Source organism: Suricata suricatta, chromosome X, assembly GCF_006229205.1.
Source record: "Suricata suricatta isolate VVHF042 chromosome X, meerkat_22Aug2017_6uvM2_HiC, whole genome shotgun sequence".
Lineage (NCBI taxonomy): Eukaryota > Metazoa > Chordata > Mammalia > Carnivora > Herpestidae > Suricata > Suricata suricatta.
This window is the reverse complement of record NC_043717.1, coordinates 111,208,489-111,235,190: the sequence shown is the minus strand read 5'-3', so window position 1 is coordinate 111,235,190 and position 26,702 is coordinate 111,208,489. Positions and strand designations below refer to the sequence as shown.

General features: G+C 39.4%; 1 protein-coding gene across 1 annotated transcript; it reads right to left on the bottom strand.

The window, feature by feature from the left end:
* Positions 1–1,821: 1,821 nt before the first annotated feature.
* On the bottom strand, positions 1,822–8,730 carry SPRY3 (sprouty RTK signaling antagonist 3). Its single transcript, XM_029930896.1, has 2 exons — positions 8,567–8,730; positions 1,822–3,079 (listed from the first exon to the last, which is right to left on the bottom strand). Exon 2 carries the CDS (start codon positions 2,974–2,976, stop codon positions 2,110–2,112), a length of 867 nt encoding a protein of 288 aa, XP_029786756.1. The 5' UTR covers positions 2,977–3,079; positions 8,567–8,730; the 3' UTR covers positions 1,822–2,109.
* Positions 8,731–26,702: the final 17,972 nt, after the last annotated feature.

Sequence of the window (26,702 nt, the reverse complement as noted above, 5' to 3'; positions counted from 1 at the left end):
GAGTGGCACATATTTCTATAGTATCTATCCAACAAAGTGATATGGATGTTCTCTTCTTCTTCCTCCTGTGGACGACTATACATTTCTCTCCACCTCTCCACTCTGCAATACACATCCATGCACACTTTAAAAGAGATGATATATAAACTCAGAGTCTGGAAGTCTTAAACTAAGTTGGAGCACCTTGATTTCAAGCAAGTGCCCTCAATCTCTGAAATCCTTAGTGAATTTTGGATTCACTTACAGAGGGGAACTGGATCTAATTCTTGTGTCTTTTAGCAGCTGTCTTTAGGAGCCTGCCATCCCCACTGCAGCCTTTTCCCATTGAGGTGGATTCACAACACAGGCTCTTGGTATTTTTTTTTTTTAAAAGAGAAGTCAGTTCTCTGCATTATATGTCTTTCATTTCAGTTTTCCACTGTCGCTGAAATTTAGGTTTTCGTGCAATTGCCATTGCAGAGAAAGCCAGAAGTGAGCACAATGTGTGCAGCAAAGAGTAGGCGAAGGTACGGCTTGGTTAGGGATTGTTCGTTCATTCGTTTGTTTGTTTGTTTGTGTTTTCCACACTTGAGCTTCTACAGGTGACAGAGCCAAAGGTGATGTCCACTGGGGGCAGCCTCAACACCTGATGGTTAATTAGCTAACCACCAAGCACTGCATAAAGACCAGCACACTAAGTTGCCATGGTTCCAGAAAATTGAATGGCAATGGCCTTCTGTCACTGTTAATGGAGTCCTAGGAGAAAAGTCCCATGACTTAATGTGGTGTAGGGTAGAGAATATTTAACTATGAGTCAGAAGGCCTGTATTCCAGTCCCAACTCTGCTATAAACTCAGTGTGTGGCCTTGGGAAAATCCTTTCCTAGCCCCAGGCCTCAGTTTTCCCATCTGTAAAATAAGGGCATTGAACTAGATTAACGGTTAAGATTCCTTCCAGCTCTAAAGGTTTATGACTTTTTATGTTCATAATTAAGGCCTGAGCCATGCGGTCTCAGGGCAGTTAGCTTCTAAGAGAGAACAGACCTCTGTAATATCCTTTGCTTTGTTCATTTAGCTATAAAGCACGTCTGCCTTTGGCACTTGGGTCAGACATACAAAGTTATGAGCATTCTGATTCACTATCCTACTCCGCATGCTAGTGGAATCTGTCAGTACTATACGTTGATTATTGGGAAAGGGAGTAAAACTCCAACTAGTTAAACCTGGAAATGTAAGATAATTTTGTCTCCTATGCTCACAAACAGGTGAGTGTGGTTATGAGTGCACACACATGTGTCAAGATATAGACTATTGCTAGTGATCAGTTCATTACAGTAATCCATTTCCCTTAATAAAATTTAGTGAATAGTATAGCATAGCAAAGTTTGGCGTCAGAGGAAACACCTATGGAAAAACAGCACTTTTGGAAATAGTAGAGAAAGAAGGACAGGTAGAGGGAGAGACAAAGTAGATCAAACCAAACAGAAATACAGGTAGAGGATGGATTAGTCTCAAAGGGAGGGAGTTAAGGAGTAGAAGGAAGGGAGAGAGAAAGAAGAGAAAGGAAAAGTAAAAGGAGAAAGGCTGGGAATGAACAGGGCAGGAGGAAAGAACAAGAGGAGAGAGGGAGAAAAAGAGACTAAAGAAGAGAAGGCCAGTAAACAGGGAGAAGGGATCAGATTCCCTGGAATATTGAATGCAGTTCCACAGGGACCTGTGAAAACCATCTTAGAAGAAAGTTTCCAAAGGCACTGTGGAAAGTAGAGTGATTCTCAGAGCCTACATGGAGAGGCATTACATTGGGGAGCCCATAAACCTCCATGTTGCAGGCTCTGTCAGCCCTTGGTGTCCAAATATCATGCCTATGTATCACCTGATTTTGCCATGACAGCCGCAGGGCTAAAATGGCAAGGTGTAAAAAGGTTGAAGAGGAGTGGGATAGATACTGCGAGAAAGAGCAAGGCATCCTGCACCAGGATGTACTTGGCCATTCCCCTGACACCGCAGGAACAAAATTGGTGAGGCCCAAACTTTGGCTACTTTCCTCCTCCTCCCCCTCTTCAAAGATGAAGCCTATACTTTACTGATGGGGGCTAGAAGGAGAAAGCTCTGGATCCATCTTGTGGAGAGGTCATACAGACTTCTCCTGGGCCTTGGGGAACGGTGCACTACCAGAAGAGATTTTTCTGCACACAGTGTTGGTGTGCCTCTTACAGCGGCAGCCTGGCCGCCGGAGGCTGTCGTAGGCCTGCTGGCACAGATGGAGGCATCCACGGGTAGGCAGGTAGCAGCACAGGCAAGGTAGGAAGAGGGAGATGAGGCTCATGGCTGCCCAGCGGACAAAGCAAGAGCTAGGCCCACAGGAGCAGGGCTCATCAGCGCAGTTGTCTTCATCATCAGTGGAGCAGTGGTAGAAGAGGCCCTTAACACAGCAAAGGCAAGTGCCATAATCTAGGAGGCTCTCAGCAGAGCAAAGGCAACGCTGGTTGCACAGCCAGCAGGAGGGGAGAGGACGAGCTGCTGTGCAGAGGACACATTTGCAACGCCCACACTCCTCGCAGATGAAGAGGTGCTCACTGGGGTGCACTGAAGATTGCTCCGCTTCTCCCTTCAGAGCACCATCGACCTTTGGGTGGGGCCCTGCTCCAGGCTGCGTTCGGACGATGGACTGGCCTGAAGGTGAGGGGGTAATGCTGGCCAAGAGCCTTTGATCGGAGGCAGTGGTGCTATGGGACATGGAGCTAGCAATGCTAGATTGGCTCAGATGCTGAGGCAGGGGCTGCAGTTGATGGCACTGGCTGAGACTGCGGGGAAGAGCAGTGGGCATGGTAGCCAGGGACCAATCAGATTTGTGGGTTTGCACTATAAGTGAAGGGCTGGAGAGGGCCTGTTTACAGGGGACTGGAGGCCGTTCCACATAATCATTGCTAGCATGAGTAGAGCGCAGCTGTTCAATAGGGAGAATTTGTTGGAAATCATCTGTCACTGCAGCATCCATGTTGCCTTGATTCTTGAGTTCTGAGTGGTTTTGGATCAGGGTGGCACTTATGGTGATAAAGAGCCCTTGTTGTTACATGGACTTTAGGGCACATCAGAAAATCCTAGGAGAGAAGAAATAGAAACAACACATGAGAACACATCGGCCTGGATACTTTGCGGGGAGCTAAACGAAGCTCGAGCCCTGCCTCCTCTCCCACGACCCCCTGGGACTTTAGGGTGGTCCTACTGTTACACTTTTATTCTGTAATGGACCTTGCCTACTTCTTTACACACAAATCCGGTCGACTTATCCAGACTATAAAGCACTCTGGGACCAAAGCTCAGATCATTGATTGCTTTTGTATTTCATCATATGACTAGGGTCACAGGAGCAGCTACCTCATTCAGATGTTTCCTAACAGAAATCTAGGCCTTGAGAATCAAAATTCTAATAAAAATGAGACCTAATTTCAAATGCAAAGGCTACGTCCTGAAGCAATGCCATGTAAACTTCCATGAGAAGTTGTGTGACTGTGTATGTTAGAGAGAGAAATACAGATGAACATATATGTGTCATCAATCAAAATTCTCCCTTCAGCGAAATTTCCAATAAGCATAAGTAAACAGATGAGAATGGAATTGCTTGATTTAGTGAATACAGGCAAGCAAGATGTAATAATGGCCCTGATATGGCAGAGACACAGGAGGCAAAAGTCCGGCTATATGCAGAATGATAGGAAAAAAACTTTCCAAAATGTTAAGGAAGCCAAGACTAATCGTCTTGCAGTTCTCACCTTTATGCTGCTGTAACTTACTGAAGAGAGAATTCTTTCTAAGTGGCAGTGTGCCTCCAGAATCAAACTTTTATACATGTGGGAGTAACACTGGGGATGAGGGAACCATAAAAGATGAACCCAGAATTACTTGAAATATCATCTGTATTTGTACCTATTACCACTCTAAGTCAAGTCTACATTGATGGGTCTTACTAGGCAGAATCCACTTGAACTGCTTTTCCCTATCTTTACCTTACACAATAAATTGGTTTTCTTAAAGAGCAACAATGTTCTTATATCAGATCTAAACCAAGCTGAATATCTAGAAAGCATATATGCTTGTGTCTCCATTGTAGCACAATCAGGAACTGGTGGCTGGTAATTCCCTGAAAGATCTCATCGAGCCTAGTACTGATAATGGTGACGATGAGGAAAATGTTGTACAAACAGTAGATTACTGTATTGCAACACCTGGAAGACTGAGCAACCAAGAAGGTGTACACAAGCAAACCTAAACCGAAATCCCAGAGTCATCCTGGAGGCATTAGGACCTAGGAAACACCAGCATGAATAAAGTATATACTTGAAATCCATCATATTTCAGGCCTCCTCAAAATAGATGGATTACTCACACTACTGTATAGAATGCAAAGCTTGAATGAGTAATAGAAATGAACAAGTGAAAGAGGATAGTGCTTGATTGGATTTCCATAAGCAAGCAAACACGACACTGAAATGTGCCCAAAGCTCAATAACAGGAGAAACAAGGATGCCGTTCATAAAGGCCTCAGTGACTAATAATATGACCAGACTCATTGCCTTTTCAGGCTATATCCCCATGCAAACCTGTTTAGTTGAATTTACATCTGTTCATTTTTTGAAAAGAAGATTTAATTTGGTTAAAAATAACTTTCTGGCACATCACATAGAAGAACCAGTCTGACTATAATTTCACTTTTTAGCTAGTTGTTTTCGTGTCATTTAATGCAGCACAAGAGAATGCAGATAAATACTGTGGCCATTCTAAGGCTCAAATATCTATAAAACTTTTGTCAAATCACTTGCTTCCTTTGGGCCTCAATTTCACTATCTATATAATCATAGGGGTAAACTAGCTGATTTTGAAGGACTGAACCCTATTATGGTCTTATCATTTTGTAACTACACAGTTTGGCAAAAAAAAAAAAAAATTACCTTTGTCTATACCTTCCACCCGTTCAATCCTTGAGGGTAAACTAAGCAATATGCCCTTGTTCATTTGGGCATTCAGAAGCAAAATTTATGTCTCTTTTATGTCCTTGGATCACAGCGTCCTGAAGCCTCCAACATCTACTTTTGCTGTACTTTGTTAAGACTAATAATCTTAGCTTTGGAAAGGAAAAAGTAGTTTTCATTCGAACACCTAAATAAACAAAGAAACATTGTTCAAAACTGACCTAAAGGGTATATGGATGTCGAAGTTTTGGATCAGGAGAATTCTTTTGGCAAATTTATAAGAAATAGATTTATTCCCCATTGATCAGATAAAGAATGTGTGGGGCTCTCCTTGTCTTTTATACTATAAGAACAGTAACAAGTACACTGGATGCATTTTAGACTCCTTGATTTCCCAAAGGAAACTAGATTCAAATCACATTGGAAATTCCAAAAATCAATAACTCAAAGGAAGGCATACAAGGCCTCAAAGTTACTAGAGATATAATCATATGGAATTCCAAGGGTATCAGTACGTATCTCAGAGACATGCCCAGAAGGTTCAAAAGCTAAGCTTGGAGGAATCTAGGTCATAATTGAAATGACTCAGAACTGTGTTCAAAGGGGATCCTGTCTTGGCAGCAGAAGGGTATATACCGTGCTTAGGTTGAGAAGGTGTATCTAGATATTGATTAGACTGCTGCAAGACTGAGAAGTTGAGATGCTTAGTTGGATGATTAAAGGAAGCTTTGGGCATTGGTTTGTTTACAAGGGACCTAACAGAATGAACTCGGAAGGTCTCTTCCTGCCCTGCAAAATCTTTTATTAGAATGGACTGTGGAAAATCTGCAATACAGAGGGCAGGAGGACCTGGGTAAAATTAGGGTGCTGAGGAGGATAAAACAAGATTGAACGATTGTAAATTGTTCGCCAATCTGACAGGATGAACTGAAATAGACACTGTAGGGGAAGGTACAAGTTAAGAAACAGATAAGCAAGAGACTGCTACAGCAGATAGATTAGATGAAAAACTACTACTGCATGCATGTTTATGATTCAGAAATCTACCCATTAAAGGGCCATTCATTGTGAGCAAAAACAGTTAAGAAACTGTGCTGTTGGTCAGTTCCATATTCTATTAAATGAGAGAATATGCAAATATTATTAAATAGGAGCCAAGGTGATTACAAGTCCTGGCTGTACATTGGTGGGGTCTAGTGATTTCTGTCACGTAGTTCCTCTGCAGTGATGAATGATGCATTGTAAACCCACTCCCATCCCACTCCCTCTGGCCAGGTGTTCATAGCTTTCTCAACAGCTTTTCTGTAGCCCTGAAATTTTCTATGTTCACCTCGACAGAAATGTCTTTTCTTATGCCAACTAAGGGACTAGACAGCTAAACCTATTCAGGAAATGGTGTTTGTTAATGAAAGAAAAATATATTTACTTCCTGGAACCTAAAATCAGCCATGTTGAGACCAAAATTGAAAACTTCCCTATCTAAAGCCCTACTGTGCTAATACCTTAACACAGCTCTGATTTCTCTGCTAAATCCTTCCTGCAACAATATGACTCAACCTCAATTTCAAAGAGGACGGGAAAGAAGGAGAGCCTGGCTCCTGCTTTCTCCCACTCCCATGGGTTCAATGCTGTTTTGTACCTTACTGTGTAACAGCTCTGGGCTGTGTTACTTTTTTCTGTGCTCTGCTGTTATATACACCCGTTCTCAGAATAACTGAAAGCAAACATAGGGGGAATTTCTGCTATGGCTTTATATGTTTTCTTAGTTCTACTGTTCCAAAGTCTGCTCTCCAAAAATCCCTCTCTGTGCAAAAGCATTTGCATGTCTATCAAAGCACCCCCCCCTTACAAATACCAAGTTGTATATAGTTTACATTACTAACCTCTCAGCCACTGACTGGGCCTCCCTCCTACCACATACATCTTGCTGGAGCTGCCAGGTTCTCACCACATTTAACTCTTAACTTGTCACTTTGCTACCCTAGTCCTATTCATTACTTAATAGTTTCATGAAGACTCATGGCAGTTTATTTCAAACCGGAGAGTCTTGCATTTTTAAAGATATAGGCGTTTCAGTGATAAGCAGGACATGGCAAAACCGTAACAACAAATGAATTCACATAATTCTAATCCCGAAGAGAATGCTAGTTGTTCATTTAAGAAGTAGGAATCTTTCTTTAAACCTCAAATCCTCTAATAAGATACAAGAAATTTAAGTTCTAGTCCTAATTCCAGTTCTACTTTGTTTCTGTGACTGTGCGCAAGTGACTTCCATCCCAAGCCTCAGTTTCTTTACCTGCAAAATGAGGGGCACAAAAGGAGGGCTTTTAAAGCCCCTTCTTGTCTTGATACGCTAAATGTTTTATGTTGGGTTTGTTGGTTGCATTTCTCTGTCTCAAAAAGTCTCTCATGAAGAATTAGTCTCCTTCCTTTAGATTTTTTAATTCCTCACTACCCAACTCCTCAACTCTGAATAAAAACCCTCCAAATCCAAGTCACTCAGACCACCATCTAGATTGTTTTACAGCTAGAGAGTCCTAAAAACAGAACACAAAGAAACCAAAATGCATAGCATAGACTAAAGTCTTAGCAAATGTTTACTTAGAGGTACAGGGAGTAAGACTAATACTTCCTTGTGGATAAAATGCTAGTCTGTGCCTTATTGGTATGTATGTATGCAGCCGACTTGTTGGGAACATGATTTAACACCTGGTATATCCAAATTCATGTAATAGCACATTATGTTACAATGAGGTTTTAATGTACTCAGAAAAGCAACAATAGTTTGCATTTCCAAATAGGTTTTCTGTTTAAGAGTTCAAGGTCTGTTTTCTGTTCACCCAACTTGGTTTGCAGCACGCAGGGGTGAATGATAATAATAATTTGCTACAGGAATGGAAGGGAATATAAACTACTGCACTAGGTCCTATCAATGCTTATTGGCTAACTGGACATGCTCACAGGTTCCTACTTCTGACAAAATTTCTGGACGCCACACAGAGACATGTGCACACACACGCAGGCATGGATCCAGAGATTTCTAAATCACTGCTCTGACTCAATGTAAGTAGGGGGTTATGCCGTGTCAGCTTGCGCCATTTCTACCCAGGGCAAGGTGATGTGATGAAATCTGAACGATGCACAGCCCAGACTTGTGAGCCAATAGCAGACTAGCCCCACGCTGACAGGATGCCCGCTGGGCAGCCAGACTGGCCTCAGCAAGGGCTCTCCCTACGTCCTCAGCTTGGGTGGTCGGGCTGCGCTATAAGGGGCTGAGGCACCGAAAACGCATTTAAAGGTCAACAGGCTAGAAATTAAATTGACATTTGGCTACAAAAGGGTTATTTTGAAGTTCCATTTTGATTTATAAATTTTCAATACAGATAGTTTTGTGCAAAAGCTGATTCATTTAAATCTCATTTAAATGGTTTTCATTTTATTTTACCCACGCGTTTGCTCTTGTACGCGTGCACACACGCGCGCGCACACGCACACACGCGCGCAAACACACACACACACACACACACACACACACACACGATGGCTGGAATGAATGGCAATCTGTGCATTGCACAGAAAGAATTCTAGGGTCTTTAAGAGCGAACCCCTATGGCTTACCTTGAGGAAAGGGTTTATCCATGCTGAGAAAAGCAGAAGAACTAATGCCCCATTTGGCTCAAAAGACCTCTTCTTCTCCTGAGTCTTTAGGTTTCTCCACCTCTCTTCGGAAAGTCTGAATGAAAACTCCACTGGCAGTGGAGCCAGAAACAGAGATAGTTCTGTGTCGGTCTTTCTGACACAGCAGAGAAAGCGGAAAGAAGGGGGGACCGATGGTGCGGGGGGCGGGGAGGGGAGGCAGACCTGTAGTGGCGGAGACTTTGTACAGATTTCACACGCAGATCTGAATCTCGATGCACGTATTCCCCAAAGAGAGCTCACAGGGTAAGTTGTTCATCGCCTCCTCCTCTTTCTCCTCCTCCTGCTTCTATTTCTCCTCCCCCCCCTCCTCCGCCTCTTTCTCCTCCCCTTCTCTCCCTCCTCCTCTTTCTTTTCCCCCTCCTCCTTCAGCGTTTTCCTTCCCCTTCTTCCCTCCCCCTTCTCTCCTCCCGTTCTTCCTTCTTTACCTCCTCCCCCTCCTTCTCTTCTGCCTCCGCCTCCGCCTCCGCCTCTGTCTCCTCCAATCTGACGGATGAACCAAAGCAGCAGAAACTGCAGTTGTAGACGCAGGGTATCTCACCAGAGCGATAGATACCGCTAGTGTGTGATTATTTATATAGCTCAGGGTGTGTTGGTATATAATCTGCAGAGACGGGGATGGGGGAGGGGGATGCGATTGCTGTGTGTTCGGCTCAGCTAGCTGGCTGTTTTGTGAATGTAGATGATTTCTGAAGGTCTTGTGAATGGATTATAGGGGAGGATGGGAGGGAAGGGATTTATTGCTCCTGTTATAATTTCTTTCTCAGCCTTTCTCTGTGTCGTTTGCTTTCCCGGAGCTGTAGCTCTTAATGCTTAGCTAAGTGGCGTCATCCCGTTGAAATTGAATCGACCCATTAGAACTCCCCATAGGAATCTCTGTATCCGGTCCCTGGGTAATGACTGAAACAAAATTTAAAGGGGAATGGGGGTGGGGTGCAAAGTAGCATTTTTAAGGAGGCCGAATTTAAATATCTCCGCCAATCACAGTCCTACCAAACCACTCAGCCCTTGCTGAGTGATTGCTGCTTCAATCAGAAAGACAGAGGTTCTCCTTTGTTTCGGCGTTTCTACCACCTCTTACCTGCTTTCATTCCTAATTTTTCAGCAGTAATTATATTTATCCATCCGTCACTTATTGGGAAACCATTACCCAACTTACTTTCCCTTTCTGCCTTTAGTATGCCATATAATCCACAAATATTTTTTGAGTGCCTTCTTTTGTGCTAGGTATTGTGGGATCCATAAGGACGACAGAATCCCTGCCTTCATGCAGCTGCCTTCTTGGGACAGCCCGTCTTCTGAAAATAAAGCAGCTTTGGACCTTTTCTCTTAAAATGAAGATCAAAGTTTTCTATAAATTATCCTCAGTTCAGTATTTAATTCAACGGGAATGGGTCTTCCTTTTGGGCACTTGAATGAAAACAAGTTCGGTTTTTAAAATAAAAGAGATCTGATTTCAAGTCCTGCTTCAATGGACAAGTAGCAGGAGCTTGATCATCAACATTCTTAGGATGCTTTGCTTACCCCATCTGTAAAATTGAGATGGTAAATGGTGACAGTTCAGAGTAAAACAAACCTGTGAGTCAGGAAACTCACATTCTTAATCTTACTCTAACTCCTTGTGTGACCTTTGCAGTTTACTTTACTTCTAGTGCCTCAATTTCTACATTTACATGAGGGGATCTGATTAGGTAATTACTAACGTCTCTTCTAGCTCTGACATTCTATTATGTACACCCTTGCAGGACAGTTAACAGAAAATGAGATTAAAAACATATATGATTTGTGAGACAATTGAATACTGAAAACTAACTGAGGGCTGAAGGGGAGAGGAGGGGGGAAGGGGGTGATGGTCATGGAGGGGAGGCACTTGTGGAGAGGAGCACTGGGTGTTATATGCAAACCAATTTGACAGTAAACTATTATAAGATAATTTTAAAAATTTAAAAATGATATTAAAAATAAAATAAATTTAATGGTTGAACTAAAAAATTAAAAAAAAACATATATGGTTGTGTGGGTCTGCATGCACATATGTGTATGTGTGTCAAACGTGTTCCAAACTCTTTTGTTGATGTGTATGTATATATAGTGTATACACACATATGCATACATACATATGTATCTGTGTGTGTATATAATTTCTAAGCAAATCCAGATCTCTTCCTAAGCACAATTTCTAGAGTCAAGAGATTTGCCTATGTAAATTATTTTCTTTTGTGTTTCAGACTTCTTCTTACTCTTAATATTGACTTGAGCTTATCTAGATCACAAAAACCATTAAAGCTAATCTGTAGTTTCATCTGCAGAAGAGGATAGATTTACTAATATATTAATTCACCCATTTTTTTCAGGAGGTATTTATTGCACATCAACTATGTGCCAACTATTGTACTAACTAGATTCAGGTCAAACAAGTCAGGGTTCAAATTTTTGCTGCTAAAGCTTTGAGCTATCTGACTTTGGGCATCTCAATTGACTTCTCTGAACCTGTGTGTTCATCTATAAAATGGAGGTAACTGCAGTCCCTGTATCAAAGGATTGTGCTACTTCCTATAGATTGAATACGGTCTTGCATCTGAAAGGGTTATTGTGTGTCTGGCATCTAGTAAGTGCTCAATGAACAGTAAATATGAATATGAAGAAAATTAAGAAGTTGTTCTCACCCTAACACGGCCCATAGGAGGGGAGAGAGATAATTTCAATTTGAATTCCTTTTATTTTTTAAGATCCAGCTTTAAATTAGAATAGATATATGACAAATATATCTTTCTTAAATGTGGCTAATTTTCATACTTTATTCCTTTGCTCAAAAACTTATTTCTAATTCCTAGAACATTAAGTTTAAATTACTCAGCCTGTCAATCAAGTTATTCTCTATACATTCCACTTCTCAACAGATCTTTTCACATAAAACAAGTTGAATGTTTCACTCTCTAAGGTACCAATGCAGCTTTTCATATTACACTTAACATGAGTTATATGTATTTGTGAATTCTCTGCCTTCAGATCCTAATTCCTCTGTTAATCCTTCCCTGACTACCGAGGCTCCTTTCTGCTGTAAAGTTCTAACACCCTAATTTATTTCTACATTGGAAACTCCTACAACACTTTTATCTATGTCCTGTCCTTGTTACTCAGCGCACTTTGTTAGATGCTTTACCTTCTTTCAAAATATTTTTGACTTAATTGTCATATCAGAAATGATTTAAACAACCAGTTGCTGTAAGTAGGAAAAGGTGTGTTTAATTCATGATAAAACCACAACTTAGAGATTTCTAAAACATAGTAGTAAGGAAGATATTTGGAGGACAGAGTGATTTTTCTGTTATTCTTCAAGGTTATTTATTTAGTTTTTGAAATTACTGGCTTTCAGAAATAGGTGGATTGATCTGTAGTAAGACAGTATTTCCAACTTCAGTTGGAATTGAATGAATGTCAGCGAGGTGTCTATAAAGACAAAAAAAAAAAAAGCCATTGGATTGGAAGGCAGGAGACCTGTGTTTGCTTCTAGGCTAACACTGTCACTAACTAGCTGTATGATCTGAGACAACTCATTGAATTTGTCTAAATGTGTCCTGAAAAACACACCATTAACTAAAGAGCTAAGAAAGCATGTTTCCTGTAATACACTGAATGTAACAAGTTTGTAAAATAAGTTGTCAGATATCACATAATGAATTTTGTAATGTCTCAATATCAATTTTTGTATATAATTATACTATCCCCAATATCTTATCAAAAATCATGAAATTGCAGGGACATCTGGGTGGCTCAGTCAGTTAAGCATCCAACTGTTTTTTTTTTTAAGTTTTTATTTGTTTGTTTGTTTGAGAGCCAGAGCGAGAGCGAGAGCGAGAGAGAGAGAATGACTGGGGGAGGGGCAGAGAGAGAGGGAGACAGAGTCCAAAGCAGGCTCTGTGCTAACAGCAGACAGATTGATGCAGGGCTGTGAGAACATGACCTGAACCAAAGTCAGACACTTAACCAACTGAGCCATCCAGGTGCCCCAGCATCTAACTCGTGATGACAGCTCAGGTCATGCTTTCACAGTTCATGGAATCAAGCCCTGTGTCAGGCTGAGAGCACAGCCTGCTTGGGATTCTCCCTCTCCTCTCTTTCTCTCTGTCTCTCTCAAAATAAATAAGCTTAAAAAAATCATGAAACTATAAATAATCTTTCAGAAACATAACAGCTTAAAGCACAAATGAAAAATATTTATGTAGATGGCCAAGAGTCAAATATTTGTATAATAGGCATTAATTGAGTGACCACTGTGCTAGGTCCTGGGGCTACAGCAGTGAAGATGAATACCACAAATATTATACCTACCATCAAAGAGATCATTGTCTAGAATTTGAGACAGACAATTATAATAAAATGTGATAAAGAAAGGAACAGATACCTAAACTGGTCTTTTGGTGGACAAGGGAGTCCAATGACATGGATACTCAGGGCTACCATGTAGTTTGGAATAGTTAGAGCAAAAGTCCTTGAAGGGATTTGCAGATGAAAGGGTTCTGTGGTGGAGTGATTAAGAGTGTAAACTGCAATGAGTCAACCTGAGTCAAATTCCAGATCAGCCACTGGCCAGCTATATATCTTTGGCCAAGTTACTTAATCTCTTTGGGTCTTGGTTTCTCATTTGTAAAATCAGTACAGTTTACAAATATACCTCATAGGGTTGTTGTGAGAATTAAATGGTTTAAAACATGTTAAATGCTTAGGACAGTATCTCGCACAGAACAGACCTCTCTCCCCAACCACTTGAATGTCAACTCCGTGAGAGAAGGAAATTTCGTTTTAAATCATCAGCACTTAGTGAGTGGCCCATAGAAGGCATCGTTGAATGAATGATCATTAACATTATTATTTTTATAGGTATTACCCTAAGAGGTGAGAAGGTTGAATAATCTAAGTTGGTTTTATTGTTGCCATAATATAGGCCCACAATATAAAGATATAGTGATAAACTGACATATAAAATAAATTAACTCTATATTATTAATGTACATATTATATTATGTATACTATTAATTAATATATGATTAATCAATAAATCCATGGTATCAAGGGGCTCATAATTTATTTTAAAAATTTTTTAACATTTACTTATTATTGAGAAACAGAGAAAGAGCATGAGCAGGGGAGGGGCAGAGAGAAGTGGAGACCCAGAATCTGAAACAGGCTTCAGGCTCTGAGCTGTCACCACAGAGCCCAACACATGGCTCGAACCCACGGACTGTGAAATCATGACCTGAGCCGAAGTCGGATGTCTAACTGACTAAGCCACCCAGGTGCCCCAAGGGGCTCATAATTTAGTAGGAAAGCTAGCAAACAGACAAATGTAATAAAGGATAAATGCTATGGAAGGAAGCAGAGTGGAAATATACCTAATCCAATACTGAATGAGTTATAGAATTCTTCCTAGGAAAGGTGATATTTAAATATAAATTTGAAGGATGAGAAGGACATTAGAGTCAAAGGGGATGGCATGTGCAGAAGCCAGGAGGTAAGAGAAGGGATAACAGAATGAACTGCAAAAAGAACCATCACTGAATCTCCCAAACTCAACAGAATGCCTGGCGCAGAGTAGATGCTCAGAAATATTTGATAAATGAAAGAATGAATAAAAACAATTACAAGCAGAGATAACAGAACTAATAAAGATATGAAGATGTGAAAACAATATGTTTTATAAACCACTCTAACAGGGTCCCCTATACTCATAGCTTGAACAAATTAGGAGCAGAAATTTTCTCAGGAAGGCACCCCACACATGTTTTATTCATATTCGTAGAACGTATTGAGCTTATTTAGGTTTCTCACTTAGGTTTTACTAAAGTGTAGCAAGTGGAAATAGATTATACATTAAAAAAATCAATTTTGTATGATAGTCCAATACACTGCCTAAAATAATCAGTATCAGGGAAGCTTGGGTGGTTGAGTGTCTGACTCTTGATTTTGGCTGAGGTCATGATCCCAGGATCATGGGATCAAGCCCTGTGTCAGGCTTTGCACTGAGCATGGTGCCTGTTTGGGATTCTCTCTGTCTCTGTCTTTCTCTGTCTCTCTGTCTCTGTCTCTGTCTCTCTCTCCCCCGCCCCCCGATCTGTACCTCTCTCCCACTCTCACGCTCTTTAAAAAAATAATAGTTATCATAATCTTCATCCATAAACCCCATAAAATAACCTATAATTATAACCCATACTTTCTTATTTTGTCTATATAAAACATGTATTCTACACAAATTCTGAAAGTCTTTCCTCATTCTGCTTTTCCCAGAATGCAACTAAATCCATTTGAGAGCCTGCAAGCCAGTTTGATCCATACTCTACTGAAGTCAAGAAGAACTCTTTAGAAATGCCATATGAAAAGCTGACCTGTGATCATCCAAGGTTCAGCAGTGATGATGCCAGAAGAAGTAAACAATGCCAAGAAGTTGCAGATTCTTAACCAAAAGCCTTATAGGGATGGTGATAATTATTTTTACCCACAGAAGCTGACAAACAAGTATAGGAGCAATATCACCAACAATGAGAAAATGGTACAGAAAAGTCAGAGAGAAAAAAATAATGTGGGAGAGTAAGGAGGGGTAGGAGGTAGAGACAAAGTGGCTCTGTGGGAAGAAAGTAGGACTGAGTAAGAAAATGGAAAGTTTAGTATCCTAATCTGTGTAGCTTTGGCAGGTCATTTTTCATCTTTAGGCACTATTTTTCTCATCTGTAACATAGTAAGTTTCAATGTAATTCAATAAAACAAATATATACTGAGCACATCTTTAATGTCAAGGACTATACTTGATATGGAAGATACAGAGATGAATGAGTCATAATATGCCATGTGGTAAGGCCTTAACATATGCTAGTTGAATGACTAAATGAGTGGTCTTAGCCTCTCATTATTCACAGTATGGTAGAATAAATGGACATGTAAACATATAAACTGCAAATACAATGTCACTAAATCAGATGAGAGATAATTGTGGCCTGAATCAAGATAGCAGCACTGTAGATGAGGAAAAGTGGATGATAGACAAAATGCAGAATAAACAAGAATTAGTGACTTATTAGTGACTTATTAGATGTGAGATGTAAATCATGCCATATTCTGAGATATAGAAGGAACATAAAAAATGAGCTTTGAGTATGTTGGGTTTGAGGTGCTCATGTAATATCTAAATGATAGTCTAGGCAAATTTACACATGGGCCCTTAAGTTTATAAGAAGGTATGGATCCGTTGCATACAAATTTTAGGATTGTTTGTTCTAGCTCTGTGAAAAATGGTGGTGATGTTTTGATAAGGATTGCATTATGTGTAAATTGCTTTGAGTAGTGCAGATATTTTAACAAAATTTGTTCTTCCATTTCATGAGCATAGAATGTCTTTCCATTTTCTTTTGACATCTTCAATTTCTTTCATCAGTGTTTTATAGTTTTCAGAGTAAAGGTCTTTCACCTCTTTGGGTAGGATTATTCCTCAGTATCCTGTCGGTTTTGGTGCACTTGTAAATGGGATTTGTTAATTTCTCTTTCTGCTGCTTTATTATTGGTGTATAGAAATGCAACAGATTTCTATACATTGATTTTATATCCTGCAACTTTATTGAAGTTGTCGTGTATCAGTTCTAACAATTTTTTGGTGGAGTTTTTTAAGTTTTCTATATTGAGTATCATATCATCTGAAAATAGTGAAAGTTTGACTTCTTCCTTGCTGATTTGGATGCCTTTTATTTCTTTTTGTTGTCTGATTGCTGAGGCTAGGACTTCCACTACTATGTTAAATAACAATGATGAGAGGAGACATCCCTCTCTTTTTCCCAACCATAGAGGAAAAGCTCTCAGTTTTTCCCCACTGGGGATGATATTTGCTATGGGTTTTTCATATATGGCCTTTATGATGTTCAGGTATGTTTCCTCTAAACTTACTTTGTTGAGGGTTTTTCTCAAGAGTGGATATTGTACTTCGTCAAATGCTTTTTCGGCATCTATCAAGAGGATCAGAGGGTTCTTATCCTTTCTTTTATTAGTGTGGTGTATCACATTGATTGATTTGTGAATATTCAACCAAACTTGAACTTAAGAATAATTTTCCACTTGATCATTGTGAGTGATTTTTTAAATGTACTGTTGGATTAGATTTGCTAGTATCTTGTTGAGAACTTCCGCATTCATGTTCATCAGGGATATAGGCCCATAGTTCTCTTTTTTAAGTGGAGTCTTTGTCTGGTTTTGGAATCAGGGTAATACTGGCCTCATAGAATGAGTTTGGAAGTTTTCCTTCCATTTCTATTTTGTGGAATAGTTTGAGAAGAATAGGTATCAACTCGTCTTTAAATGTTTGGTAGAAATCTCATTTGGTGAAGCCATCTGACCATGGACTTTTGTTTGCTGGGAGATTTTTTTTTTTGAGATTTTGATTGCTGATTCAATTTTGTTGCTGGTTATCAGTCTGTCTGGGTTTTTTTTATTTCTCCCTGTTTCAGTTTTGGTATTTTTCATGTCTAGGAATTTATCCATTTCTTCCAGTTTGCCCAATTTGTTGTAATATAATTTTTTATAATATTCTCTTATAATTGTTTGTATTTCTGTGGTGTTAGTTGTGATTTCTCCTTTCTTATTTGTGATTTTATTTATTTGGGTCGTTTGTCTTTCCTTTTTGATAAGTCTGGCTAGGGTTTATCAATTTTATTGATTTTTTTGAAAGAACCAGATCCTGGTTTTATTGATCTCCAAATAGCCAAAGCAATCTTGAAAAAAAAAAAAAAGCAAAGCTAGAGGATCCCAATTCCGGACTTCAAGTTATATTACAAAGCTATAGTGGTCAAGACAGTATGGTACTGGCACAAAAACAGACACATAGATCAAAGGAGCAAAAGAGAAACCCCCAAAATGGACCCACAAATATATGACCAACTAATCTTTGACAAAGCAGGAAATAATGGAATAAAGACAGTCTCTTCAACAAATGGTGTTGGAAAAATCGAACAGCAAAATACAAAAGAATGAACCTGGACCACTTTCTTTAACCATACACAAAAATGAACTCAAAATTGGGGTGCCTGGGTGGCTCAGTCAGTTAAGCATCTGACTTTGGCTTAGGTCATGATGTCATAGTTTGTGGGTTCAAGCCCTGCATTGGTCTCTGTGCTGATAGCTCAGAGCCTGGAACCTGCTTCAGATTCTGTGTGTGTGTGTGTGTGTGTGTGTGTGTGTGTGTGTGTGTGTGTGTCTAGCCTCCCCTGCTCATGCTCTGTCTCTCTCAGTCTCTCTCTCTGTCTCAAAAATAAGCATTAAAAATTTAAAAATAAAATAAATACAATAAATAAAAAAATAAACTCAAAATGGATGAAAGACCTAAATGTAAGGCAAGAAGACATGAAAATCCTAGAGAAGAACACAGGCAGTGACCTCTTTAACATCGGGCATAGCAGCTTCTTACTAGACATGTCTCCCGAGCCAAAGGAATCAAAAGCAAAAATGAACTATTGGGACTTTATCAAGATAAAAAGCTTCTGCACAGTGAAGGAAGCAATCATCAAAACTAAAAGGCAACCTACAAATTGGGAGAAGATATTTGCAAATGACATATCTGATAAAGGGTTAGTATCCAAAATATAGAAAGAATTTATACTACTCAACACCCTAAAAACCCCCAAATAATCCCAGTAAGAAATGGACAGAAAATGTGAATAGACCTTTTTCTAAAGAAGGCATCCAGGTGGTACCAGACACATGAAAAGATTCTCAACATCACTGATCATCAGGGAAATACAAATCAGAACTATAATGAGATATCACCACACATCTTTCAGAATGGCTAAAATTAACAACACAGGAAACAACAGATGTTGGCAAGAATATGGAGAAAGAGGATCTCTTTTGCACTGTTGGTGGGAATGCAAACTGGTGTAGCCACTCTGGAAAACAGTATGGAGGTTCCTCAAAAGGTTAAAATTAGAACTACCCTACTATCCAGCAATTGTACTACTAGGTATTTACACAGAGGATGGAAAAATAATAATTTGAAGGGATACATGCACCCCGATATTTATAGCAGCAGCATCTACAATAGCCAAAATATGGAAAGAGCCCAAATGCCTAGTGACTGATGAATGGATAAATAAGATGTGGTGTATGTGTGTATATATATATATATATACACAATGAAATATTACTCAGCCATAAAAGATGAAATGTTGCCATTTGCCACAGTGTGGATGGAGCTAGAGTGTACTATACTAAGCAAAATAAGTCAGAGAAAGAAAATTACTATATGATTTTACTCACATGTGGAATTTAAGAAATGTAACAGATGAACATGGCGGGGGGAGAGGGAAGCAAACCATAAAAAGACTTTGGAAAACAAATTGAGAGTTGCTGGAGGAGAGGTAGTTGGGGGAATGGATTAAATGAGTGATGCAGATTAAAGAAGGCATTTGTTGTGATGAGCACTGGGTGTTTATGGAATGATGAATCACTAAGTTCTACTCCTGAAATGAATATCACACTGTATGTTAACTAACTAGAATTTAAATAAAAATCTGATACACAAGAAAAAAAAAAGAAAATATGGATCAGGAATGGAAATATGGGCACCAGTAGTACAGAGATTTAAGTCATGTGAATGGATGAGCGTAGTAGGAGAGTGTGTAGAATGTTAGAGTGCTAGAAAGGTATAAGTCAAAACCATGGATATCACAGATATTTAAGGGATTGGCAGGGAAGAAGTCTATAAAATAGACTGAGAGGCTATGGTCAGAAATGTGCCCAAAGAATCATGAGAGCATGGTTCCTAGAAGCCAAGGAAGTATAATGTTTGAAGCTGGGTGATCAACTATCAATTCCAACAGAGTGGTCAAGTGAGATACATAAAATATTTACTGGTTTGGCAGTGTGAAGATTACTAGTAAATTTGGTGCAGGTGACATGCACCTTTCAAACAGTGGCTATCAAGCACGGCTGCACATCAGTATCATATGTTACCTCCAGGGATTCTTATTCAAGAGATCTTGGGTGAAACCAAAAAATCTGCATTTCTATAAAGCCCCACATGGTCCTTAAATATAACATTTTATCTTACCTCTAGACCATTACAAATTCTATTATCCTCACCTGGAATAATGGAAACTCTCAAGTCTGCTCCACACCTCCTAGGTGAACTCTAGACTCACATATCCAACAGCTGATCAGACATCTCCACTCATCATCTTGCTTTAACCAACAAATGTGATATAGGACAAGGGGGTTGCTACTTGATGTGTGGTGGTTATGAAAGTATCTCTCATTAAGTGACATTTGAGGTGAGTCTCAAACGAAGTGAGAGAAAAGACCTTTCAGCTATATGAGCATAGGATCTCCCATGGGGAGGGAAGAGTACATGCAAATCTCTGAGGCCAGAATGTGCTTAGAATGTTCTAGGAAGGGCAAGAAGATCAACATGCCTAGAGTGCAAGAAGTGAAGGGATACTGGTAGTACAGGAAAACAGAGAGGGAGCAAAGTGCTGGATCCAGAGGAGTATCATAATCTGACTTGTAATTTTAAAAGGATCTTGCTCAGGGCGCCTGGGTAGCTCAGCTGGCTTAGCATCCAGCTCAGGTCATGATCTCACGTTTTGTGAATTTAAGCCCCACATCAGGCTCTGAACTGCAGTGTGAACCCCGCTTGGGATTCTCTCACTCCCTTACTCTCTCTGCCCCTCCCCTGGCCATGCTCGCGCTCTCTCTCTCTCTCTCTCTCTCTCTCTCAAAATAAATAAACATTAAACAAATAAGAGTATCTCTCTGGCTGTCCTATGGAGTACATATTCAGGAGAGAGACTTAGGATTCAGGCAGGGAGAGTAATTAGGAGGCTTTGCAACAGTCCAGATGAGAGAGGAGTCAACAGTGGAAGTGATGTAAAGATGGAAGTAGAAATTTTCTTCCATAGGGGCACCTGCTGACTCAGTCTGTAGAGTATGTGAATCTTGCTTGATCTTGGGGTCATGAGTTGAGCCCCATGTTAGGGGTAGAGTTTACTTTTAAATATATATATTTGTTCTTCCGTTAAAATACCTATTTTATCCTGGTTTTCTCCCCCGTTTCAGTGAAAAGCATCACCTATACTTTCCTAACACAGTGTGTGTGTGTGTGTGTGTGTGTGTGTGTGTGTGTGTATGTACTTTAAATCTCTGCCTTTTCCTACTGTAGCCTGACCCTCCCTGTCTGCATGACCTATGTGAGCTCCCTAAGTTTTACATGCATGGTATCTCCACAGGACTTACCTCTATGTCACTTATAGTGTATTTCAAGTATATAATTTTATATGGCCTTTCCTACTTCCTGCTGGGACTGTGTTCACATTTAGGTTTCAGAGATGTACCATGGAGGTGGTCAATGTTGTATTAAGCGTCTGGCCACATGGTGTTTAGATTCTGGTTTTTATTTAGCAGGACACTTCCCTGCCCCACAAATATACTAACATACATTTCACTTTCTCCAACTATGTAACTTTTTTTCACATTAATCAGAAGTTTTAAAACGTGATAAGGGAGCAAGGAGACAGAGCAAAGCAAGTTCTTGTCAATGTCAGGAGCTCTGAGGTAGCTGATGTGTCCATGTTCCTCGGTCCCCTAGAAGGGAGGCCAGCCTGCTGCAGGTGACAACAGCACAGAGGATTACATTTGGTTCTGGGAGCAGTTTATTTTCAGAACTGACATCCTACCCAGTACTAAATATAGCCAGTTTCTTCCTTTCAAACAAGGTTTCTTTTCTGTTAAACTTCAATAAAGCTCTTAGCTCTCTATTACAAGGTCAGCCTCTCTCCCACCCTCTGTCTCTGTCTCTGTCTCTTTCTGTCTCTCTCTCCCCTACTTTTATGAACTTTATTCTTCTTATACTCCCTCTCTCCAACCACCTTCTTTCCTCTCTCTGGCTTCCTTGGTTTCTTCTCCTAACTTTCTTTTCTTTCCTATTCCCCTTTTCTGCTTTCTTGGTGTCCTTCACTATCTCCTATGGCACTTTGCTGTTCATGTCTCCAGTTTTTGTTTTAAAGAATCTTTTAGAACCCCCCCCTCAATCGGTCAAGAGAACGTAGATGCCCTAAGGCTAAAATGGAATATTTTGTTTGCTCATGTTTATTTTTATTTTTTTAATAGTTTATTGCCAAATTGGTTTCCATATAACACCCAGTGCTTCTCCCCACAAGTGCCCCCCACCATGACCATCACCCCCTTCCTTCCCTCCCCTTCCCCCTTCTGACCACGGTTGGTTTTCAGTATTCAATAGTCTCTCAAGATTTGTGTCCCTCACTCTCCCCAGCTCTCTTTCCCCCTTCCCCTCCTTATGGTCCTCTGCTAGGTTTGTCCTGTTACACCTATGAGTGCAAACATATCTGTCCTTCTCTGCCTGATTTATTTCACTTAGAATGACACCCTCGAGGTCCATCCATGTTGGCACAAATAGCCAAATTTCATTCTTTCTCATTGCCATGTAGTATTCCATTGTATAGATAAACCACATCTTCTTGATCACTTCATCGGACATTTAGGCTCTTTCCACGATTTGGCTATTGTTGACAGTGCTGCTATGAACATTGGGGTACATGTGCTCCTATGCATCAGCACTTCTGTATCCCTTGGGTAAATCCCTAGCAGTGCGATTGCTGGGTCATAGGGGAGGTCTATCGATAGTTTTTTGAGGAGCCTCCACACTGTTTTCCAGAGGGGCTGCACCAGTTTTCATTCCCACCAAGAGTGTAGGAGGGTGCCCATTTCTCCACTTCCTCACCAGCATCTACATTCTCTTGATTTGTTCATTTTAGCCACTCTGACCAGTGTGAGGTGGTATCTCAGTGTGGTTTTGATTTGTATTTCCCTGATGATGAGTGACACTGTGTTTGCTCATGTTTAAATATTCTCAGCCTGGAGAGAGCTATATCTGTTTTCTTATGTGCAAACTGACTAGCATGTAATATTAATGACATGCTAGCATCTATTGAACATTAACAGTATATTGTTAATATTGTTCTAAATACTTTATACATATAATCCTCATAAAAAAATCTTCCAAGTGAAGGCACTTGGTCATTTATGGTCAATTGACTTTTTATAAGAGTGTCAGGAGAGTTTAATGAGGAAAAGAATAGTCTTTTCAAAAAATGATGCTAGGACAACCAAATAGCTACATGTAAAAGAATGAAGTTGGACTTCTACTTCAAAGCATATACACAAATTAACTCAAAATGGATTATTGACACAACGTATGAGGTAAATCTATATATAACACTCTTAGAAGAATGCACAGGAGGGGCGCCTGGGTGGCTCAGTCGGTTGAGTGTCAGGCGTTGGCTCAGGTCATGAGCTCGTGGTTCATGGGTTTAAGCCCGTGTCAGTCTCTGTGCTGACAGCTAGCTCAGAGCCTGGAGCCTGTATTCAGATTCTGAGAGAGATGGAGAGAGAGAATCCCAAAAGAGAGATGGAGAGAGATCATGACACAAGCTGAAATCAAGAGTCAGACACTTAACAAACTGAGACACCTGGGCACCCCTGTTTTCAATTTTTTGAGGAACCTTCATACTGTTTCCCACAGTGGCTGCACCAATTTGCACTACCACTAACAGTGCACAACAATTTCTTTTTCACCATATCTTTGCCAACACTTGTTGTTTCTTGTTTTTTATTTTCACCATTCTGACAGGTGTGAGGTGATAGCTCATGGTGTTTTGATTTTCATTTCCTGGATAATGAATACTGTTGAGCATTGTTTCATGTATCTGTTGGCCATCTGTATGTTTTCTCTAAATAAATGTCTTTTCATGTCTTCTGCCCATTTTTAAATTGGATTATTTGGGTTTTTTGAGTGTTAAGTTGTATAAGTTCTTTACACATATTGGATACTGTTTATTAGATATATATTTTGTAAATATCTTCTCCCATTGTATAGGTTGCCTTTTAGTTTTGCTGATTGTTTCCTTCACTGTGCAGAAGCATTTTATTTTGATGTAGTCCCAATACTTTATTTTGCTTTTTTGCTTTTGTTTCCCTTGCCTCAGGAGACATATCTAGAAACATGTTCCTATGATTGATATCAGAGAAATTACTGCCTGTCTAGGATTCTTATCATTTCACATCTCACAATTAGGTCCTTAATCCATTCTGAGTTTATTTTTATGTATGGTGTAAGAAAGTGGTTCAGTTTCATTGTTTTGCACATAGTTGTCCAATTTTCCCAGCACCACTGGTTGAAAAGTCTCACTTTTTCCCCATTGCATCTTGTTGCCTCCTTCATTGATGATTAATTAACCATAAAATCCTGGGTTTATTTCTGGGTTTTATATTCTGTTCCATTTGTCTGTGTCTAGTTTTGTGCCAGTGCTATACTGTTTTGATTACTACAGTTTTGTAGTATCTTGAAATCTGTGATTGTGATTCTTCCAGCTTTGTTCTTCTTTTCCAGGTTGCTTTGGAGTCTTTTGTGCTTCCATACACATTTTAAGATTGTTTGTTCTAGTTATGTGGAAGATCCTGTTATTATTTTGATAGAAATTACATTGGAAAGCCCAAATGTCTGCCAACTGATGAATGGATGAAGAAGATATGGTGTATATATACAATGAAATATTTCTCAGCCATAAGAAATGAAATCTTGCGATGATGTGGATGTGAATGTGGATGATATGGATGGAGCTAGAATGTATTATGTTAAGTGAAGTAAATCAGAGAAAGACAAATATATTATTTTATTCACTTTAAGAATTTAAGAAACAAAACAGATGAACATATGGGAAGGGGCAGGGAAAGAGAAGAAAGGGAAATAAACTATAAGAGACTCTTGATGTTAGAGAACAAACTGAGGGTTGATGGTGGGAGGTGGGTGGGAGATGGACTAGATAAGTGATTGGTATTAAGAAGGGCACTTGTTGTGATGAGCACTGGGTGTTTTATGTAAGTGATGAATCACTGAATTCTACTTCTGAAACCAATATTGCACTGTATATTAACTAACTAAAATGTAAATAATAAAAAGAAAATAATTCTAAAAAGTGAAATGAAATACATTACTACAACTTAAAAAAAAAGAAATTGCATTAAATCTGTAGCTTGCTTTGGGTAATATGGAAATTTTAACAATATTTGTTCTTCCACTCAATTGGCATGGAATATCTTCCCATTTATGTCATCTTCAGTTTCATCAAAGTTTTATAGCTTTCAAGAGTACAGGGCTTTAACCTCCTTGGTTAGGTTTATTCCTAGGGATTTTTATTATTTTGATGTTATTATAAATGGGATTTTCCCTTAGTTTCTCTTTTTGCGACTTCATTATTAGTGTATAGAAGTGCAATGGATTTCTTAATATTGATTTTGTATCTCATGATCTTACTGAATTCATTTATGACTTCTAGTCGTTTTTTGGTGGAATCTTTAGGGTTGTCTTTGTAAAAAAATCATGTCATCTGCACATAGTGAAAGTTTTATATCATCTTTACCAATTTGGATGCCTTTTATTTCTGTTTGTTCTCTGATTGCTGTGTATAGGATTTCTAGTACTATGTTGATTAAAAGTGGTGAAAGGGAACATCTTTGGTTTATTCCTGACCTTAGGGGGAAAGCTCTCAGGTTTTCACCATTGAGTATGATGTTAGCCAGAGGTTCATATATGGCCTTTATTATGTTGAAATATGCTTCCTCTAAACCTACTTTGTTGAGGGTTTTTTTATTATCATGAATGGATGTTGTACTTTGGCAAATGCTTTTTCTGCATCCTTTGAAATAATATATGGCTCTATTCCTTTCTCTTGTTGATGTGATCTATTTAATTGATTTGCAAATATTGAATCAGCCTTGATCCCAATAGTAAGTCCCACTTGGTCATGGTGAATGGTTTCTTAATGTATTGTTGGACTCAGTTTGCTAATATTTTGTTGAGAACTTTTGAGTCTATGTTCATCAGAGATATTGACTTCTAGATCTCTTTTTTGTAGTATTTTTATCTGTTACATTTTTTTCTAGGGCTGGTTTAGCGGTCATGAACTCCTTTAGTTCTTGTTTGGCTGGGAAACTTTATCTCTCTTTATATATTAAATGATAGTCTTGCTGGATAGAGTATTCTTGGCTGCAGATTTTTCTCTTCCAGCACTTTGAATATGTCATGCCACTCCCTTCTGGCCTGCAAAGTTTTGCTGAAAAATCAGCTTATAGCCTTATGGGCTTTCTTTTGTATATAACTGTCTTCTTTTCTCTTGCTGCTTTAAAAATTCTCTCCTTATCACTACTTTGTACCATTTTAATTACTATGGGTTCTTGGTGGGGACTTCCTGGGGTTCATTTTCAAGGGGACTCTCTGTGACTCTTGGATATGGATTTCTGTTTCCTTTCCCAGATTTGAGAATTTTTTAGCTATTATTTCTTCAAATAAAATTTCTGTCCCTTTTCTTTCTCTTCTCCTTTTGAGATTTCATAATGTGCATGTTATTATGCTTCATGGTGACACTGAGTTGCCTATTTTCAGGTTTTATTTATTTTTGTCTCTATTGTTCAGCTTGATTGCTATTACTCTGTTCACCAGGTTACTGAACCATTCTGCTTCCTCTAGTCTACTATTTATTCCATCTAGCATATTTTTTTAAATGTTTTTATTTAGTTTTGATACAGAGAGACAGAGCATGAGAGGGGGAGGGGCAGAGAGAGAAGGAGACACAGAACCGGAAGCAGGCTCCAGGCTCTGAGCTAGCTGTCAGCACAGAGCCTGACGTGGGGCTCGAACCCACAAGCACTGAGATCATGACTTGAGCCAAAGTCAGATGCTTAATTGACTGAGCCACCAGGCACCCCAAGTCTAGCACATTTTTAATTTCAGTTATTGAGTCATTCATCTCTGATTGGTTCTTTTTTACATTTTCTATCTCTTTGTTAAGGGTCTCACTTATGTCCTTCCTTCTTCTCAAGTCCAGTAAGTATCTTATGACTATTGCTTTAAACTCTCCATCAGGCATATTACTTGCTTTTATTTAGCTCTCTTGTTGTGATTTTTGTCCTATTCTTTCATTTGGGACATATTCGTTTATCTCCTCATTTTGCC